The following is a 21,496-nucleotide window of genomic DNA, read 5'->3' as shown; positions in this document are numbered from 1 at the left end:
GCCAGGATTGAATCCAGGTCCCTGGCGCTGTGAGGCAGCAGTGCTAACCACTGTGCCACCATGCCGCCCATTCAAAGTTTTCACGTGTGCAACAGGACCTGGTGTAAATGTACTCATTACAGGTAATACTGGGTTCGGTGTAGTTCCCATCCACTCTTCCAGTTGATGTACGTTCTGATGTTATGGGCCAGGGTTTAGAGAACCCCAAAGTGTATCATGGAGTTCACCTGACCCACAACTTTGAATAGATTGTGGTATGGGGAGCACACGGCCCACTCTACAGGTGGGGTACAGCAGAAATGGAAAAGTATTTTTAAAAGCAAAACAATGTTTATTCTATGAACTCAAGTTAACCTTTTTGAAACATACAGTGAACATCTTAGCAACCATCAATTCAAATACAACCCCCAAAAAATACAACACTAAGTAATCCGTAAACTGTCCTTTTAACATCCAGAAGACAAAAGAAACACCTTTTAACAGAAGCACATTAGGTTTACATTCACTACTGAGAACATTTATAATTCTGAATTCACCAAATGATTAAGAGATAGTCTTTTGATGGCAGAGAGATCAACAGTGTACCTGTTCTGTCTGGCTTCAGCTCCAACACTGAAAACAAAACTAAAACACAGCCTGCAGCCTGCTCAAAAACGAAAGTAAAAAGCTGACAGACAGCCCAGCTCCACCCACTCTCTGACATCACTGCAGCAGTAAACACCCATTTCCTAAAGGTACTCTCACTATAGATATTTATATACACACCCATTTCTTGAAGGTACTCTCACATGACACTGAGAAGAGGAGTGCCTGTACAGACGGGATGGGCCGAATGGCTTCCTTGCGCACCACAAATAGACCTCAACGTGAGCAAAAGAAGCAATTTATTGTGCAGAGCTCTGGGAGAAAGGTCCCAGACCCTATTCCTGCTGACACCTTCTCTCTGAACTGTGGCTCACAACTGTGTTTATATACCCTATCAAAACAGAATTAGTTTGCATTCTTATTCCATTAATAGCTATCTATTCTTTACACAAAAAGCTTACATTCGTCCAATCCATATGTTGCGCGCGTGATTACATAAGGTCATAAGATTACGAGTTGCCAGTCCTGGATGTGGTCACAGCTGTTTTGACAGCTTAGACTAACCTGTGGTTTTTGGGAAGATTCATCTGTTAGACTCACTCTTAGTCCAAAGTTCACTGTCTGAGCAGAAGATAAGCAGGCGTTAATTCATATCCCAGCGTATTATCGAAGCAGAAATTGTACACCAACAGGGAGCTTGGTGACAATAGTTGAAGGGACTGGAGAATCTGGGGCTGTTCAAAAAGCAGAGAAAGAATTGGGCAAATTTGATGGGGGTGTTCAAAGTTTCAACAGAGTAAGGGAGGAGGGCCCAGTCCCACTGGTGGGAGGGTCGGCATCCAGAGGAAAGAGAGTGAAGAGTGAAGATAATGAGCTAAAACCCCAGAGGTGCGATGATCAGGAGAGCTTGTTTTACACAACCAGTTGGTATCATAGAATCCCGACAGTGCAGAAGGAGGCCTTTCGGCCCATCGAGTCCGCACCGACCCTCCAAAAGAGCACCTTGCCCAAGCCCACAGCCCCCGCCATTCACAATATCTTTTCCAATGGTTATTGGATACATATTGGAAAAGGAAACATATTGCAGGGCTACGGTGAAAGGGGGAGTGGTTATAATTAGACCTGTCTTTCAAAAGAGGCACCAGTGACATCACTGGCCTCTTTCTGTGCGGAATCTACAGACGTCTGTCTCGATTGCCTCCTGCAGAGGTTCACGGAGTGGGGGAAAGAATATTAATTTGATGTTTGTTTCCAGGGAGACACTTCCGGGGACTACAGCAAGGTCCTGTTGGTGATTTGCGGCGGTGAGGAGTAGAGGATGTTAACCCATTGGAGCACATTGTTGTTGTCCTGCGCCTACGGAGTGATACAGAGCTGAGGCCTTCAGGCTCCCCTGCGGAAGCAGGGCCCGACTAGACGCCAACATGGGCAAGGAGGGAAAGGGATCGTGACCCTCCCGCCCATCACCTCACACCACCCCCTACCCCCACCCCCCCACACCACGTTTGTGTCTATCAAAGTGTTGAGCCAAGAGTTGAGTTTGATGGGTTTTTATGCCCCTGTGTTTCGTGACTACTCGTCCTCGTGGTTCAAAATATTGAATGCAACCAAACACCTCCCATAATTTCACTGTCCGATCACCAGATGCCTCAATGTCTTTAGTCCGTGTCGAGCCCTGGGGTCTCCAAACACTTTTTCATGGTTCAGCTCCACAGGTGTGTCTCGGCTTCTCCCCATCCCTCCCCTCAGCCCGCAGCCCCCCACCCCCCTCATTCGGGCAGTCTGCCCTCAATCTGCCTCACTACCAGCATCCAGTGAATCATCTGCCTCTTCTCCAACATCCAGTGTATCTTGAAGGAGTTCTGATCAAGATCTCCTTCGACCCTCATTTCCGGAACAGCCGTATATTGATTCTGAGCTTGCTCCAGTTAAGAATCCCTGCCTCCCCTTCCCTTTCCCACCTCTCCCACTCCACCATCAGCCTCGCCACTCCTGCTCCAAGATCTCGCCACCTCACTCCGTCTTTTCAAAAACTCCTCACTCTGACTGCCCAACTGTTTGACCTCAAGTGTCATCAATACGAGAATGACATTTTATCAATTTTACTTTCAATATAGAGCTCTCATATCACGTGTTTTAAAGGTTTTTTTTTTGAATGTCTACTCCATCACGCTCAACTACCACATTTCCGTCATTGCTGTGCCTCTTCAGATCCACGCCCCCAAAACCACTCCACCAGCCTGACCTTCGTCCAACCCCTCACCCCCGATCCTCTCAGTCTCCTCCATTCCTCCACTCCCACCCACCCCACCCCACTTGCCACCTTTACCCCACCCTCTCCATCTATCCCACCCCCCAATACACCCCGCCAACTCTCCACCTCCCTCTGACCCCCTCTGCCTGCCCTCCCACCCTCTCACCCCCCCCCCCACCTCCCGACCCCTGCCGCTCTTCATCTGACCCCCCCCCCCCCCCCCCCCCCCCGATCCCCTCTCACTCACTCCCATATCCTCCCCCTCCTTCGCCCTCTGCACCTCACGCAGCACTTTCCCCTCTCCCCCTGAAGGCCAGGTCGAATCGCAAATTTGGAAGCTTTGCTGCATTTTTCTTTCTCGGGCACGAAGGTGAATTGAGCGACAGCGGATTAAACAATATTTGTCATTATTCTCTGCTAGGCCCCAATCCTTGAATGGGGGGGGGGGGGGAGGGGTATACCCACAATAAAACTCAGCAAGAGCGAAAGAAACACTTTCCAAAAATAAAATCATTTGAATGTTGAGTCTTTCTTTGCAATCCACATTTTACATCCATGACGTTTGATAGGAACTGGAGAAATCCAAGTGGACAGGAGTGGGATTCCTCATCTTACTGTGGGAAATCTGGGGTTTTTCCCCATTAATTGCTCTCCCCAATGAAACAATGTCCATTTTATTTTCTTCCGCCATTCAAGCTCCAGAGAGGCCTCAGGTCCAAGGCTTCAGCAGCGGCAGCAGCAACTCCTGGGCTCCAAGAGATTGAACTCTGATCTATTGTAGGAACCAACAGGATGGGCCTGGTGAGGGACATGTGATGGCTCGTTGCACAGGATTATATCCCCTCTTCCCATACCTCGACCATCGACATAGGCCGAGTGTAGGCTATTATTGACGGATAGAAGCTAACAGAAGGTGTGATTAACTTGCAACAAAAGGACATGGAGGCCTACCCATCAGATCAGACACTGTGAGGGAGGAATAAAAAGGGTCTTTGACAGCGTCACGAATTGTACGTTGGTAGCCAATGGGCGGGTCGTCAAACAGTGCACAAATTCTCTCTGGCCTATTTTGTGCCCGTGTTCTACCCCCCCCCCCCCCCCCCCCCCCCCCCCCCCCCCCCCCGCCATCAAAGAGAGTTTGCAACTCTCCATCAGTACGCTGGAGTCCTCCAGGATTGAAGCTCCCTCTACTGGCCAGCCCAGGAAGAAAATAATCAGAACTTTCAAAAGATTTATTTGTTTTCTGTCAGCATTTTCGCCTGTAAATAACGAAAGTGGCGGAGGTGAGGGAGAAAGCTGTTTGACTGGGTGGAAGTCATGGAGTTGGCGATACCTTACACACAGCACCCCCCCACTCCCCATCCCCAAACCCCCACCCTGATCCCCACCACCCCTGAGCACTGATGATCCAAGAACAGAGACCCTCATTCCCATCCTGACTCGGGGTTCCGAGTGGCGGCAGGGCGATTGTGTGGCGACGAGGGGCTTTTCACAGTAACATCATTGCAGTGTTAATGTCCGCCTACTTGTGACAATAAAGATTATAGATAGAATATAGATATAGAATAGTTCACCTGAGTTCCGATACGTTTCCACTTGTCCAGCATTTGGCAGTCCCAGGCTGTCGCAATTCCTAACCCTCGCTGTGTTGCTAACAAACATGTCTTTTTCTAAAAATTACATTAAACTTGCGACGATCCACACTTCTTGTCCTTTTGTTCTTTGTGAAGTCAGCAAGCGATTTGTAGATTAAGACAAAACAAAGCGGATGCTGGAGATCTGAAATAAAATTAGAAAACGTGGGAAAAACTCAGCAGGCCGGGCAGCTCCTCTGGAGAGACTGAGTTAAATATCGGGTCCAATGTGACTCTTCGGGCATTTATGGAGGCAGCAAGTGTTTTTAAGCTCCTGAAATGGGGACTTCTCACGTCGACAGTCCATCGGGATTGATTCGATCCACTCTCATTCGATGGGGTCCGTGGGTTCTGACAGCGGCACTACCTCAGTACTGACCCTCTGACAGTGCGGCACTCCCTCAGTACTGACCCTCTGACAGTGCAGCACTCCCTCAGTACTGACCCTCTGACAGTGCAGCACTCCCTCAGTACTGACCCTCTGACAGTGCAGCACTCCCTCAGTACTGACCCTCTGACAGTGTCAGCACTCCCTCAGTACTGACCCTCTGACAGTGCAGCACTCCCTCAGTACTGACCCTCTGACAGTGCAGCACTCCCTCAGTACTGACCCTCTGACAGTGCAGCACTCCCTCAGTACTGACCCTCTGACAGTGCGGCACTCCCTCAGTACTGACCCTCTGACAGTGCAGCACTCACTCAGTACTGACTCTCTGACAGTGCAGCACTCCCACAGTACTGCCCCTCTGACAGTGCAGCACTCCCTCGGTACTGACCCTCTGACAGTGCAGCACTCCCTCAGTACTGACCCTCTGACAGTGCAGCACTCCCTCAGTACTGACCCTCTGACAGTGCGGCACTCCCTCAGTACTGACCCTCTGACAGTGCGGCACTCCCTCAGTACTGACCCTCTGACAGTGCAGCACTCCCTCAGTACTGACCCTCTGACAGTGCAGCACTCTCTCAGTACTGACCCTCTGACAGTGCAGCACTCCCTCAGTACTGACCCTCTGACAGTGCAGCACTCCCTCAATACTGACCCTCTGACAGTGCAGCGCTCCCTCAGTACTGACCCTCTGACAGTGCAGCACTCCCTCAGTACTGACCCTCTGACAGTGCAGCACTCCCTCAGTACTGACCCTCTGACAGTGCAGCACTCCCTCAGTACTGACCCTCTGACAGTGCGGCACTCCCTCAGTACTGACCCTCTGACAGTGCAGCACTCACTCAGTACTGACTCTCTGACAGTGCAGCACTCCCACAGTACTGCCCCTCTGACAGTGCAGCACTCCCTCGGTACTGACCCTCTGACAGTGCAGCACTCCCTCAGTACTGACCCTCTGACAGTGCAGCACTCCCTCAGTACTGACCCTCTGACAGTGCTGCACTCCCTCAGTACTGACCCTCTGACAGTGCTGCACTCCCTCAGTACTGACTCTCTGACATTGCAGCACTCCCTCAGTACTGACTCTCTGACATTGCAGCACTCCCTCAGTACTGACCCTCTGACAGTGCAGCACCCCCTCAGTACTGACCCTCTGACAGTGCGGCACTCCCTCAGTACTGACCCTCTGACAGTGCGGCACTCCCTCAGTACTGACCCTCTGACAGTGCAGCACTCCCTCAGTACTGCCCCTCTGACAGTGTGGCACTCCCTCAGTACTGACCCTCTGACAGTGCGGCACTCCCTCCGTACTGACCCTCTGACAGTGCAGCTCTCCCTCCGTACTGACCCGTCTGACAGTGCGGCACTCCCTCAGTACTGACCCTCTGACAGTGCAGCACTCCCTCAGTACTGACCCTCTGACAGTGCAGCACTCCCTCAGTACTGACCCTCTGACAGTGCAGCACTCCCTCAGTACTGACCCTCTGACAGTGCAGCATTCCCTCAGTACTGACCCTCTGACAGTGCAGCACTCCCTCAGTACTGACCCTCTGACAGTGCAGAACCCCCTCAGTACTGACCCTCTGACAGTGCAGCACTCCCTCAGTACTGACCCTCTGACAGTGCAGCACTCCCTCAGTACTGACCCTCTGACAGTGCAGCACTCCCTCAGTACTGACCCACTGACAGTGCAGCACTCCCTCAGTACTGACCCTCTGACAGTGCAGCATTCCCGCAGTACTGACCCTCTGACAGTGCGGCACTCCCTCAGTACTGACCCTCTGACAGTGCAGCATTCCCGCAGTACTGACCCTCTGACAGTGCAGCACTCCCTCAGTACTGACCCTCTGACAGTGCAGCACTCCCTCAGTACTGACCCTCTGACAGTGCAGCACTCCCTCAGTACTGACCCTCTGACAGTGAAGCACTCCCTCAGTACTGACCCTCTGACAGTGCGGCACTCCCCCAGTACTGACCCTCTGACAGTGCAGCACTCCCTCAGTACTGACCCTCTGACAGTGCAGCATTCCCTCAGTATTGACCCTCTGACAGTGCAGCATTCCCGCAGCACTGACCCTCTGGCAGTGCAGCACTCCCTCAGTACTGACCCTCTGACAGTGCGGCACTCAGTACTGACCCTCTGACAGTGCAGCACTCCCTCAGTACTGACCCTCTGACAGTGAAGCACTCCCTCAGTACTGACCCACTGACAATGCAGCACTCCCTCAGTACTGACCCTCTGACAGTGCAGCATTCCCGCAGTACTGACCCTCTGACAGTGCAGCACTCCCTCAGTACTGACCCTCTGACAGTACAGCACTCCCTCAGTACTGACCCACTGACAATGCAGCACTCCGTCAGTACTGACCCTCTGACAGTGCAGCATTCCCGCAGTACTGACCCTCTGACAGTGCGGCACTCCCTCAGTACTGACCCTCTGACAGTGCAGCATTCCCGCAGTACTGACCCTCTGACAGTGCAGCACTCCCTCAGTACTGACCCTCCGACAGTGCAGCACTCCCTCAGTACTGACCCTCTGACAGGGCGGCGCTCCCTCAGTACTGACTCTCTGACAGTGCAGCACTCCCTCAGTACTGACCCTCTGACATTGCAGCACTCCCTCAGTACTGACCCCCTGACAGTGCAGCACTCCCTCAGTACTGACCCTCTGACAGTGCAGCACTCCCTCAGTACTGACCCTCTGACAGTGCAGCACTACCTCAGTACTTGCACTGGGAGTAACAGCTTTTATTTTGTGCTGAGAGGAATGCTTCTCAGATTTGCCATCCTGTGGATTTTTGAACATATTTACACTGTCCACAGCAATACATGTGGTAACCTAATTAACATCATTAAAACTGTCCAGTGGAAAAAGTCCCACTTCCCCAACTTCCCTTTTTCAACTTCCAATTTCCTCATTTCTCGGAAGGCAGTCAACCCAATATTGACCAATGTGCACTGTCATCACGATCAATCGCTCAGCTCTGAACACGTTTCCAATATTGACCAATGTGCACTGTCATCACGATCAATCGCTCAGCTCTGAACACGTTTCCAATATTGACCAATGTGCACTGTCATCACGCTCAATCGCTCAGTTCTGAACACGTTTCCAATATTGACCAATGTGCACTGTGTCGAATTGGAGTTCACGGAGATGGGAAGGTGCAAAGCCTTAGATGGAGACGAGCATTAGCATGAAATAGAAATGTTGCTGGGGGAGGTGGTATCGGCAATGAGGTCGGAGGATAGGGTCGTCTCGGCGAGTTATGGGAGGATTTTGAAAGGTGTCCCTGGAGGGGGTCAAGCCAAGAGGGAGGAGGAGTTGGGGTTGGTGCTGGAGGAGGGGTTGTGGAGTGAGGTGCTGCCGAGGGTGAATACCTCAACCTCGTGCTGGGTCTGGGGTTGATAGAGCTGAAGGTGGTGCACAGGGCATACCTGACGAAGTCGGGGATGAGCCGGTTGTTTGAGGGGGTAGGGGATACTTGTGAACAGTGAGGGAGGGACCCAGCTAATCATGTCCATATGTTCTGGTCCTGCCCGAAGTTGGAGAGATTTTGTGGGTCGTTTTTCATCACCCATGTCACTGATCCTGCATGTGGACCTGGAGCCTGGTCCACTAGGGGCCATATTCGGGGTGGCAGACCTGCTGGAGGTGCAGACAGGTTGTATTGGGGTGGAGGCCCCAAGAGAGGCAAATGAGGGGTTCCAGAAGAGATGGGGTTTGTTTATTCTGCATTTCGGGGTGCTGGTTACCGTTAACAGTTGATGGACGGGGGGTGGAGGAGGTTGATTGTGGGGAGGGGGTTGGGATTTTGAGCTGGGTTCATTTTAATTTGTGTTGTAATGTTCTGTAAGTGTTAAAATGTTGACAACTTGAATAAAAATACTGAAAAACAAAAAAGGATTTGGATGAATACTTGACAGGAGTTTGCGGGGCTGTGGGGAAGAATAAGTGAGTCTGGAATAATCGGAATGCTCCTTGGAAGGGCTAGTGGAGGCATGATGGGCTGAATGGCCTGTTTAGTGCTGTATCGTTCTGTGATTCTCTGGGTGGATTTTTACACAGTCTGAGCCGCAGGATCCAAACTTCATTCCCACGGCGGTAAAGATCCAACAGTCACATTGTGAAACAAATCTGTTCTGGCAGGTTAAGAGAGAAAGAACAATTAATTGAGCGGGGAGGTTGCGCCGTTACGATGGCACAGTGGTTAGCACTGCTGGCTCACAGCTCCAGGGTCCCAGGCCCGATTGCAGCCTTGGGTCACTGTCTGTGCGGAGTCTGCACGTTCTCCCCCTGTCTGCGTAGGTTTCCTCCGGGTGCTCCGGTTTCCTCCCACAGTCCAAAGATGTGCCGGTGAGGTGGATTGGCTTGCCCTAAATTGCCCCTTAGTGTCCTAAAGGTGAGGTGGGGTTATGGGGCTAGGACGGGGGGAGGGGGTGAACCTCGGTTAGGGTGCTCTTTCAGAGTGTCGGTGCAGACTCGATGGGCTGAATGGCCTCCTGGGCTGTGGGGATTCTGTGATTTGAAAGGATTGGTGACACGTGACTTGCTTCTTCTGGCAGGATGTCCTCTCTTCAATCAGATCAACTCTGCAGTTTGTTCACCGACAGTTTCACACTTGAACCAGCTTGTGGCAGCTGGAAATCCCCATCATCACTCGACACGCCCCACCGTTCAATCCCCTTTTATGGTTACAACCGATAATGTTTTGAAAGGAACTAGATATCTTTCGCTGATAGGTTTTGCTGGCACTGATAGACGTTTGTCTTTTTTGTTTCGGTAGGGGGGGGGGCGCAGAGGAGGTGAGGTTTTTGCGGTGAAAGAGGCACTGGTTTCTTTAACCCTTGAAATGCCACCCTTTGCAATCGCTGTGCTAACTGCTCATCCCCGAGTTCAGTCAGTACAACAACAGCATCCTGCATTTACTTAGCGCCTCTGGTGGAGGCCAACACAAATCATCGGCACCAAGTCAGAGAGGGAGACAATGGCACAGGCGACCCAGGCCAAAGAGGTGGATTTTAGGGTGTGTCTGAGTAAAAGATGAACCTCAGTGGGCCATTCAGCCCCTCGAACCTGTTCCACAATTCAGTGAGCTCATGACTGATCTGAAGCTTAACGCCAGCCGCCTGCCTTTGTTCCATAACATTAATGAGTTTATCCACCAAAACCTGATTGTGGTGAATGTATTCACCATAATATAAGTTGTCTGTATAGTACTATGGCTTATGGCCAGAGAATGGTAATATGATCTCCTTCCATGTATTGTACTGGAACCCTGGTGGGCTCCGCCCCCCCGGGGGGGTATATAGATCTGCCGCCTGTGGGCGGCGCTCATCATGGATAATGAAGCCTATGTTCACTCGTTCTCATCGTCTTGTAGTGAATTGATGGTACATCAATTTATTATCCAAGAACGAGCCTGCCTGTGACTGCTGTAACAATGAGTAGCACCCACAGACGGCAGGTCTATATACCACCCCAGGGGGGTGGAGCCAGAGGCGGAGCCCACCAGGGTTCCAGTACAATACATGGAAGGAGATCATATTACCATTCCCTGGCCATAGATCATCGATCATAGAATTTACAGTGCAGAAGGAGGCCATTCGGCCCATCGAGTCTGCACCAGCTCTTGGAAAGAGCACCCTACCCAAGGTCAACACCTCCACCCTATCCTCACAACCCAGTAACCCCACCCAACACTAAGGGCACTTTTGGACATTAAGGGCAACTTATCACGGCCAATCCACCTAACCCGAACATCTTTGGACTGTGGGAGGAAACTGGAGCATCCGGAAGAAACCCACGCACACACGGGGAGGATGTGCAGACTCCGTACAAACAGTGACCCAAGCTGGAATCGAACCTGGGACCCTGGAGCTGTGGAGCAATTGTGCTAACCACAATGCTACTGTGCTTACCCTCTGTGTAAAAAACTTGCCTCATACATCTCCTCTAAACCTTGCCCCTCGCACCTTGAACCTATGCCCCTAAGTAATTGACCCCTCTACCCTGGGAAAATGGATTATTCACTCTGTCTATGCCCCTCATAATTTTGTAGACCTCTATCAGGTCACCCCTCAACCTCCGTCGTTCCAGTGAGAACAAATCGAGTTTACTCAACCTCTCCTCATAGCTAATGCCCTCCATACCAGGCAACATCCTGGTAAATCTCTTCTGCACCCTCTCTAAAGCCTCCACATCACACTGGTAGTGTGGCGACCAGAATTGAACACTATACTCCAAGTGTGGCCTAACCAAGGTTCTCTACAGCTGCAACATGACTTGCCAATTCTTATACTCAATGCCCCGGCCAATGAAGGCAAGCATGCCATTTACCTTCTTGACTACCTTCTCCACCTGTGTTGCCCCCTTCAGTGACCTATGGACCTGTACACCTAGATCTCTCTGACTTTCAATACTCTTGAGGGTTCTACCATTCACTGTATATTCCCTACCTGCATTAGACCTCGCAAAATGCATTACCTCACATTTGTCCGGATTAAACTCTATCTGCCATCTTGCCGCCCAAGTCTCCAAACGATCTAAGTCCTGCTGTATCCTCTGACAGTCCTCATCACTATCCGCAATTCCACCTGCCTTTGTGTCGTCTGCAAACTTACCAATCAGACCAGTTACATTTTCCTCCAAATCATTTACATATACTATGAACAGCAAAGGTCCCAGCACTGATCCCTGCCGAACACCACTAGTCACAGCCCTCCAATCAGAAAAGCACCCTTCCATTGCTACTCTCTGCCTTCTATGACCCAGCCAGTTCTGTATCCACCTTGCCAGCTCACCCCGATCCCGTGTGACTTCACCTTTCGTACAGTCTACCATGAGGGGCCTTGTCAAAGGCCTTACTGAAGTCCATATAGACAACATCCACTGCCCTACTTTTGTGTGGGCCACAAAGAATCCAGCACGAGTTTTCAGGATACAAAGAAATTACATTTATTTACAATAACATATATAGATATACAGCAGCAACAACTTCCCTTGCTGCTCACTCCCCTCTCTCTCTGCTTTTCCAAACTGGCCAGCTCTATTTATGCAGGGAGTCTGCTAATGATATCTCCGCCCCCCTCATTGGGGAAGCTCATACTCCCGTAGGATTGTGGGATTGTAATTAGTCCCCAGCCAATTAGTCCCCGGCAGGTTACAGCACCTACCTGCATCAATCATCTTTGTGACCTCTTTGAAAAACTCTATCAAGTTAGTGAGACACGACCTCCCCTTCACAAAACCATGCTGCCTCTCACTAATACATCCATTTGCTTCCAAATGGGAGTAGATCTTGTCTCGAAGAATTCTCTCCAGTAATTTCCCTACCACTGACGTAAGGCTCACCGGCCTGTAGTTCCCTGGATTATCCTTGCTATCCTTCTTAAACAAAGGAACAACATTGGCTATCCTCCAGTCCTCCGGGACATCACCTGAAGACAGTGAGGATCCAAAGATTTTTGTCAAGGCCTCAGCAACTTCCTCTCTTGCCTCCTTCAGTATTCTGGGGTAGATCCCATCAGGCCCAGCTCCTGCCAGTTCAGGTCAGTGTACACTTGGCCTTGAACTTGCCCAAACTGTTTTTTTTTTACTTCAGGAGAAGGAGCAAGATGGAGAGGATGGCAAGTTTAGGGCTCACATCACAGAGCTCAGGGTCCGGGCAGCTGGGGGCCAGGGTGCAAAGGAATTGGGAGATATACAAGAAGCTAAAATCGGAGGAACACCGAGATCTCGGAGGGTTGTAGATATGGAGGAAGTTACAGAGATAGGGTGGCTAGAGGTGGGGCAGGCGAGGCCATGAGATGAATACAAGATTTGAGCATCTTGAATGCTCAAGATTTGAATACAAGAGTAAGAATTTTCAAGGGTGGGGCAGCATGGTGGCGCAGTGGGTTAGCACTGCAGTCTCACGGCGCCGAGGTCCCAGGTTCGATCCCGGCTCTAGGTCACTGTCCATGTGGAGTTTGCATATTCTCCCCGTGCCTGCGTGGGTTTCGCCCCCAATACCCAAAGATGTGCAGGGTAGGTGGATTGGCCACGCTAAATTGCTCCTTAATTGGGAAAAATGAATTGGGTACTCTAAATTTATATTTAAAAAAAATTTCAAAACAGCAAGGTGTTGGTGGACCAGAAACCAATGTAGGTCAGCGAGGGTGATGGGTGAATGGGACATGTCCTTCAGAAGAGTTTGAGAATGTTCAGGTTATGATGATTGAACGTACTGTTTAATTGTGCCACAAAGCAGGAATAAGGGAGGTTCTGTACAGACATAGAGACCCCTGCTTCAAAGATTCAGGTCTAGTGTTTGCCCAGAGATGGTCCCTTCTGGAGAGCATCTGAAGCCTGATTAGAAAGGGTTTCCATTGTGCACCTGAGGAAGTTGTGATGAGCAGGTTGTCATAAACACTTGAAACACAAACAATAGTTAATCTCCAAGGACTAAGAACATTCTGGAAGAATTAGTTTATTTTAATAGGTATCTGTCCCTTATGAAATGAAATGAAAATCGCTTATTGTCACGAGTAGGCTTCAATGAAGTTACTGTGAAAAGGGTTAATACAAGGTCTCTGTCTGCTGCTGTTCCTGGAATGGACAACTTTGGGTAACTGAGCAGTGTCTTGACCCTGATGGACTGTTTGCCAAAAGGTGACATGGTGGGTTATGGCTTGTGGAAAAAATAACCTGCTTGGAAAACTGCGTTTAGAAGCTTATTTTGGTTTTGTTTTGGAGGAGGAAACAAGAAGGATCAATTGACCGGGTAAAGATTGCAACAGTTCCTGAAGCTCCACAGTCCAAAGCAAAACGTGAGCGGAAGTTGCTACTAAGTTGCTCTATATGCTGAAACTCAGCGCAGGCAAATTGCCCTCAAAGTCCACCTAAAGCACAGTGCAAGAGTCACTGATTGTTTCACAGACCAATGCCGAGAAATCAACCAGATAATCCAGAAGCCATTTCAAGAAGAACTTCATCATTTATCCTTTTCTCTTGAACTCTTTAACCATGATGGCAGAAGTCCTCTTATTTATTTTTCTTTGTGTGTGTGTGTGTGTGAGTTAGAACGGTTGATTATTATACTTTCATATTTCATACTGTATGTTATTAAGCTTTTCCTTCCGACTCAATAGGAGTGGTTTGATAATAAACTGATAATTTGTTGTTTTTTGCGATTCATTGGTAAAGCACAGGTCTAGTTGTGTGGAGAATTTGTTTAATTATACATTATGATGGGCGGAGGAGTGGAACTAGAGACAGAGAGTGCGCCCCTCTTATCACGGTTGTAGAGATCTCACTCAACGTTCCAGGCTTAGTTGAGGCTGGGTCCACCCATTGTGGCTTAACAAGGGACTTCCACAGAGAGGAGATGAAAATGGGGAAGGAAAAATGTAAAATTTATGTTGCCCAGTTGTAAATCACGAGCTTGTGTTTTTAAGAATGACTTCATTGGACGGGGCATTGAGTATAAAAACAGGCAAGTCATACTACAGTTGTATAGAACCTTGGCTAGGCCGCACCTGCGCACAATTCTGGTCACCACACTACCAGAAGGATGTGGTGGCGTTGGAGAGGGTGCAGAGGAGGTTCACCAGGATGTTGCCTGGTCTGGAGGGTGTTAGCTATGTGGAGAGGCTGAATAGACTCGGACTGTTTTCATTAGAAAGACGGAGGTTGAGGGGTGACCTGATAGAGGCCTACAAGATTATGAGGGGCATGGGTAGAGTGGATGGGCAGGCATTCTTTCCCAGGGTGGAGGGGTCAGTCACCAGACAGCACAGGTTTTAAGGTCCATGGGGCAAAGTTTAGAGGAGATGTGCGAGACAGGTTTTTTACACAGAGGGTGGTGAGTGCCTGGAACGTGTTGCCAGGGGAGGCTGTGGAAGTAGATACATTAACGGCGTTCAAAAGGCATCTTGACAAACACATGGATAGGATGAGTATAGAGGGATACGGCACAAGGAAGTGCGGAGGGTTCTGGCAAAGGTTGGTATGGTACAGGCTTGGAGGGCCGAAGGGCCTGTTCCTGTGCTGTATTGTTCTTTGTTCTTTCCCAATGTCCCAAAGTGCTTTACAGCCAATTAGAATCATTTTGAGGTTTGGTCACTATTGTAATGTAGGAAACTCAACAACCAGTTTATGCACAGCAAGCTCCCACAGACCACAATGGGTTAAGGACCAGATCAGCTGTTTTCTGCCCTGTTGGTTGAGGGGCAAATATTGGCCAGGATGGCACGGGGATCTATTCAAATTGTATCATTGCCTCTTTTACATACACTTGATGGGGAGTCAGTTTAGCATTCCATCTAAAAGAGCCCTGACTGTGAAGTGTTCTCTCAGCACAGCACTGGGGCGTCGGCCTGGGTCATGTGGCCAAGTCTCTGGAGAGTTAATAGACAGCTTTCTGACTCAGAGCCGTGAGCGAGAGAACGGCCCACTGATCCACAGCTGACACTGTTTAAAACTTCCCCAAAACGTTTGGGGTTTGGTATCAGCAGCAATGAGAAGTGGTTAAGTGTTCCCATAAAGAGATTTGTGTCACCATGGGAACGAAATCTGACTGGGTTCTAAAACCCAAATCTGATGTCATCTGGTCAATGCTTCTTTGTTTACTTTTACGAAATCAACTCTGAGGCTCGAGAACATACCTGGCAGAGTCAATATTTGTTGCCCACCCCTCATTGCCCCTTAAGAAGGAGGCGCCGAGCCGCCATCTTGAATCGCTGCAGTCTATGTGGTGTAGGTACATCCACAATGCTGTTAGGAAGGGCGTTCCAGGATCTTGACCCAACTACAATGAAGGAGCGGCCGATATATTTCCAAGTCAGGACGGTGTACGGTTTGGAGGGAAGCTTGTAGGTGGTGGGGTTCCCAGGTACCTGCCGTCCTTGTCCTTCTAGAGATCATGGGTTGGGAGATCGGAGGATCCTTGGCGAATTGCATCATGTCGTTAGGAACATTGGAAAGAGAGGGGACCATTGAGCCCCTGAATTTTGTTCCAGCATTCATTGAATCATAGAATCATAGAATTTACAGTGCGGAAGGAGGCCATTCTGCCCATCGAGTCTGCACCAGCCCTTACAAAGAGCATCCTACTCAAGCCCATGTCTCTACCATTTCCCCATAACCCAGTAAGCCCCATTAACCTTCTTTTTGGACACTAAGGGCAATTTGGGCATGGCCAATCCACCTAACCGGCACATCTTTGGACTGTGGGAGGAAACTGGAGCACCCGGAGGAAACCCATGCAGACATGGGGAGAACGTGCAGACTCCGCACAGACAGTGACCCAAGCCAGGAATCGAACCTGGGACCCTGGAGCTGTAAAGCAACTGTGCTAACCACTGTGTTACCATGCATATGCAAAACAATGAGATCATAGCTGATGGGTGACCTAATTCAATTTAGCTATCTTTGCCCCACGGACAAATTGATGGACCATTTAAAAGTCGTTGACTTGGAGCGTGAATTTTTAGTTCTGCGGTGGGCGCGATCAGAAAATCCTCCCCGTGGAATGTATTCCATCACACTCCTGACCTGTGCTTTGAAAATTGCTCATTTCAAAATCAGTTTAAAATCTAAGGGGATGGATTGCAGCTGAACAGAGCTGGGACTAAGTTCCTGGCTGGGCATGTGGCCATTGCTGTTGGGAGGGCTTTAAACTAACTCGGCAGCGGTGTGGGAACCAAGAGGAAATATTGGGGATGAATACCAGGATGCACAAAATACAGAGAGACAGAAAACACCTGTATAGCGAATAGTAAAGAGGTGAAGTCAGAGCCAGGGAGAAAGCAAGGACATGCAAATCAGGATTGCTGTGCATGTATATGTGAATGCACAAAGTGTGGTGAATTAAATAGGGCGTTAAAGGTGCAGACTGTGCTGTGTAAATATGATGTTGTGATGATAACAGAGTCCTGCCTCACGGAAGGGCAGGGCTGGGTGTTAAATATTCCTGGGTGCAAGGTATTCACAAAAGATAGGAAAGGTGGAGGGCTGGCGGTATTGGTGAAGGAGAGCATTGCAGTGTTGGAGAAAGAGGGTGTCCAAGACGATTCAAGGACAGAGGGCGCGATTCTCTGATCGCGGGACAGTGTCCGCGCCGTCATGAACGCCGTCGCATTTCACGACAGCACGAAACGGGCGCGGGGCACTAGCGATTCTGGCCCCCACGGTGATGGAGTGGTCCATGCCGCTCCAGCCTCACTTCCTGGTGCGCACTGGGGGCGGCGCCAACCCGCGCATGTGCAGTGGCGATGCACCAACCCGCGCATGTGCAGTGGCGATGCACCAACCCGCGCATGCGCAGTGGCTTTACGGAACGCGCCGGCCCTGACGCAACATGGCATGGGGGTTCTGGGGCCGGATGCACAACAAAGTAGGCCCCGGGGGGGGCTGCCCGCCGATCGGTCGGCCCCGATCGCGGACCAGACCTCATCGGAGGCCCCCCCGGGGACTGAGCCCTCTCCCCCCGGCTGCCTCCACCCCCGACCCTTTGCGCAGAGTTACCGCCAGCAGCGACCAATGTGGTCGCTGCATGTGGGACTCTGCTTTTTCTGCGCAACCGCTTGGCCCATCCGGGCCTGAGAATCGACGGCCTGGCCTCGTACAGCGGCTCACGACTGGCACCGTGCCAAACGCGCCGGCGCAAATGGCGCCGATTCTCCGCACCTTGGATAATCCCGCGCCAACGTCGGGGCGCGGTTGCGGCGATTCTCCCGCCCGGCACGGGGCTGGGAGAATCGCGCCCAGAATCTATTTGGTTGGAGCTAAGGAACAAAGGTTACATTGCTCAATGTAGTCTATAGACCACCAACTGATGAGGAGGATGGAGGAGAACAAACCTGCAGGGAAATTACAGAGAGATGCAATCATTATACAGCAGTTTTAATTGGGGACTTTAATAACCAGAATGTAGGCTGGGACAGCAGTGTACAAGGGCAGAGAGGGACAAACGTTCTTGGATTGGATCCAGTACAATGTTCTCCAGCAGAACGTGTCCAGTCCAACAAGAAACAATAAACTGTTGGACCTGGTCTTGGAAATGAGGCAGACCAACTAGCTTAAGTGTCAGTGGGGGAACATTTAGGAGCAGCGACCATTGTATTGTAAGATTTAAGATAATGATAGAAAAGGAAAATAGGCAACGCGGGGAAAAATAATTAAATTGGGGGGGGGAGATCATTTCCATGGGGTAAGAACGGAGCTGGGCTGGTGAGACTGAAACAAAAGGTTGGCGGGAAAAACTGTAGCTGAAGAACCCACCACCTTTAGAACAAGGATGGTCCGGACAGGGTCAAGATATTCCCTTAAAAGAGAAAGATAGCGCAAACAAATCCAGAGCTTCCTGGATGAACAAGGAGATAGAAATTAGGAAAAGGAAGAAAATGTGTGCTTATGGTAGGTGTCAGGTAGGAAATAGAGTTGGGAACACGGAAGGTTCAAGGGGGGAGGTGAAAAGGCACATGGGAGAAGCAAAGAGGGACCATGAGAAACTCTGGCGGCCAGCAGAAAGGGGAATCCCAAAGTTTTAAAACGGCATCTTTATAGTAAAAGGATGTTGAAAGAAGGGTTGGGCCGTTGAGGGACCTCAAAGGGAATTTACACATGGAGGCTGGGGGCATGGCTGCGGTATTAAATGAATACTTTGCATCTTTCTGCCTTTCCCAAGAAGTAGATACTGCCCAGGATATGGTGACACTCGAGGGAATGCTGTCCCGAGAAGGGTTTAAAATTGATGAGTAGGAAGTGTTGAATAGACTGTCAGTACTGAAAGTTGACGAAGCTCTGGGATTGGATGAGATGTGTCCAAGGATATTGAAGGAAGCGAGAATGGAAATTGAAGGGGCTCTGGCCATAACCTTCCCGTCTCCTCTACACTCAGGGGAGGTGCCAGAGGACTAGGGAATTGCAAACATTACGCCCTTGTTCAAATAAGATTAGCGCCAGCAATTACAGACCAGTCAGTTTAGCAACAATGGTGAGCAAGCTTCCAGAGTCAATTATTCAGGATAGAATTAACTCACATGGAAAAATGTGGGTTGATTAGGAAGAGCCAGCATGGATTTCTAAAGAAGGAAGAGTCCTGAACTTTCTGGAGCTTTTGAGGAAGTAACAGAAAGGGTTGATAATACCGTTAACGTGGTGTACTTGGATTTTCAGAAGGCATTCGATACAATGCCACACAACAGACCTGTGAGAAAGGTTACAACCCATGGAATAAAAGGGACAGTAACAACGTGGGTAAAAAAATTGTCTGAAAATTAGGAAGCAGAGAGTAATGGTCAATGGATATTTATTGGGCTGGAGAAGGTTTGTAGTGGTGTTCCCCAGGGTCAGTATTGGAACCCTTGTTTTTCCTGATGTATTAATGATCCAGATCTTGATGTGTGGGGGACAAGTTTGCGGAGGACAGAAAACATGAAAGCATTGTAAACCGTGAGGACAGTATAAAACTTCAACAGGACATAGACAAGTTGGTGGAGGGGGCAGATGGGTGGCAGATGAAGTTAAACATGGAGAAGTGCGAGGTGATGCATTTTGGTGGAACGAACAGGGAGAGACAATATAAGATAAGGGGTAAAATTATTAAAGGGGTGGAGGAACAGAGTGAGCTGGGTGTGTGTGTGTGCCGAGATCATTGAAGGTGGCAGGACAGGTGGAGAAAGCAGATAGTATTCTGGGCTTTATTAATAAGAGCACAGAGTGCAAGAGCAAGGAGGTTATGCTGAATCCATACAAGACACTAAATCTCAGACGCAGTATTGCGTACAGTTCTGGGTGTCACACTATAGGAAGGATGCAAACACTTTGGAGAGAGCGCAGAAGAGTTTTCTGAGAATGGTTTCAGGGATTTGGAACTTCAGTTGTGAGGATAGATCGCAGAGGTTGGGACTGTTTTCCTTGGACAGAAGGAGGCGAAGAGGAGATTTGATAGAGATGTTCAATATCATGAGGGAGCTGGACAGAGCAGACAGGGGGAAACTGTTCCCGCTGGTAAAAAGGTTGAGAACGAGAGGGCCCAGACTTAAAGTGATTTACAGAAGGAGCAATTGGGACGTGAGTCAAAAACATTTTCACACGAGTTGTTCGGGTCTGGAACGTTCAGCCTGGAAGTGCGGTGGAGGCAGGTTTCATTGAGACATTCAAGAGGGGATTATTTGAATAGAAACAATGTGTAGGGGAGAATCAGGGGAACGGCAGTGAGTCATAATGCTCCTTTGGCGAGCTGGTGCAGATTCCTGAGCTATAACTCTACTGCCATACTGCGTAAATTTACAACATAGAAACAGACATTCGATCAACATGAGACTCAAAAGAGCAAAGAACAAAGAACAATGCAGCACAGGAACAGGCCCTTCGGCCCTCCAAGCCTGTGCTGACCATGGTACCTGCCTAAACTAAAACCGTCTGCACTTACAGAGTCCGTATCCTTCCATTCCCACCCTATTCGTATATTTGTCCAGATGTCCCTTAAATGCCACCATCGTACCTGCTCCCACCCCCTCCCCAGGCAGCCCGTTCCATATATTTACCACCCTCTGTGTAAAAAACTTGCCTCGCACATCTGTTCTAAACTTTTCCCCACGCACTGTAAACCTATATCCCCTAGTACTTGACACTCCAACCCTCGGAAAGAGCATCTGACTACCCACTCTGTCCATGCCCCTCATAATCTTGTAGACCTCTATCAGGTCGCCTCTCAACCTCCGTCATTCCAGTGAGAACAGACCGAGTTTATCTAACCTCTCCTCATAGCTAATGCCCTCCATACCAGGGAGCGTCCTAGTAAACCGCTTCTGTACCCTCTCCAAAGCCTCCCCATCCTTCTGGTAGAGTGACGACCAGAATTGTGCACAATATTCCAAATGAGGCCTAACTAAGGTCCTGTACAGCTGCAATATGACTTGCTAATTTTTATATTCAATGCCCCGACCGATGAACGCCAGCATGCCCTCTGCCTTCTTGACCACCTTATCCACATGCGTTGCCCCTTTCAGTGATCAGTGGACATGCATGCCCAGATCTCTCTGCCTGTCAGTACTCCCAAGAGTTCTACCGTTTACTGTATAATTCCTCCATGCATTGGACCTTCATAAGTGCATTACCTCACACTTGTCCAGATTAAACTCATTTCTCCGCCCAAGACTCCAACCAGTTTATATCCTGCTGTATCCTCTGACAATCCTCTTCTCTATAATACACCAACAACAAAGGCCCCAGATCCCTGTGGAACACCGCAAGTCACAGCCTTCCATTCAGAAAAGCACCCTTCTACTGCTACCCCAACTTGCCAGCTCTCCTCTGATCCCATCTGACTTCACCTTTTGCACCAGTCTACCATGAGGTACCTTGTCAAAGGCTTCACTGAAGTCCAACTATACAACATCTACTGCCTTTCCCTCATCTATCATCTTTGTCACTTCCTCGAAAAACCCGATCACGTTCGTGAGGCACGACCTCCCCTTCAAAAAACCATGCTGTCCATCACTAATAAGTCAATTTGTTTCCAAATGTGAGTAGATCCTGTCTCTAAGGATCTTTTCCAATAGTTTCTCTACCACTGATGTAAGGCTCACCGGCCTATCATTTCCTGCATTATCCCTGCTGCCCTTCTTAAACAATGGAACAACATTGGC

The 21,496-nt window shown here is 49.6% G+C and overlaps 1 protein-coding gene across 1 annotated transcript in view; it reads left to right on the top strand.

The window, feature by feature from the left end:
* Positions 1-2,982, top strand: part of anxa6 (annexin A6) — a 154,058-nt gene extending 151,076 nt beyond the window's left edge. Inside the window, 1 exon segment of the mRNA XM_038796250.1 lies at positions 1,841-2,982. Coding sequence (XP_038652178.1) covers positions 1,841-1,900 — 60 coding nt within the window. The 3' untranslated portion in view covers positions 1,901-2,982.
* The last annotated feature ends 18,514 nt before the right edge of the window (positions 2,983-21,496 follow it).

This window comes from Scyliorhinus canicula, chromosome 4 (genome assembly GCF_902713615.1).
Source record: "Scyliorhinus canicula chromosome 4, sScyCan1.1, whole genome shotgun sequence".
NCBI classification, from domain to species: domain Eukaryota; kingdom Metazoa; phylum Chordata; class Chondrichthyes; order Carcharhiniformes; family Scyliorhinidae; genus Scyliorhinus; species Scyliorhinus canicula.
This window is presented reverse-complemented; position numbering and strand designations above follow the sequence as displayed.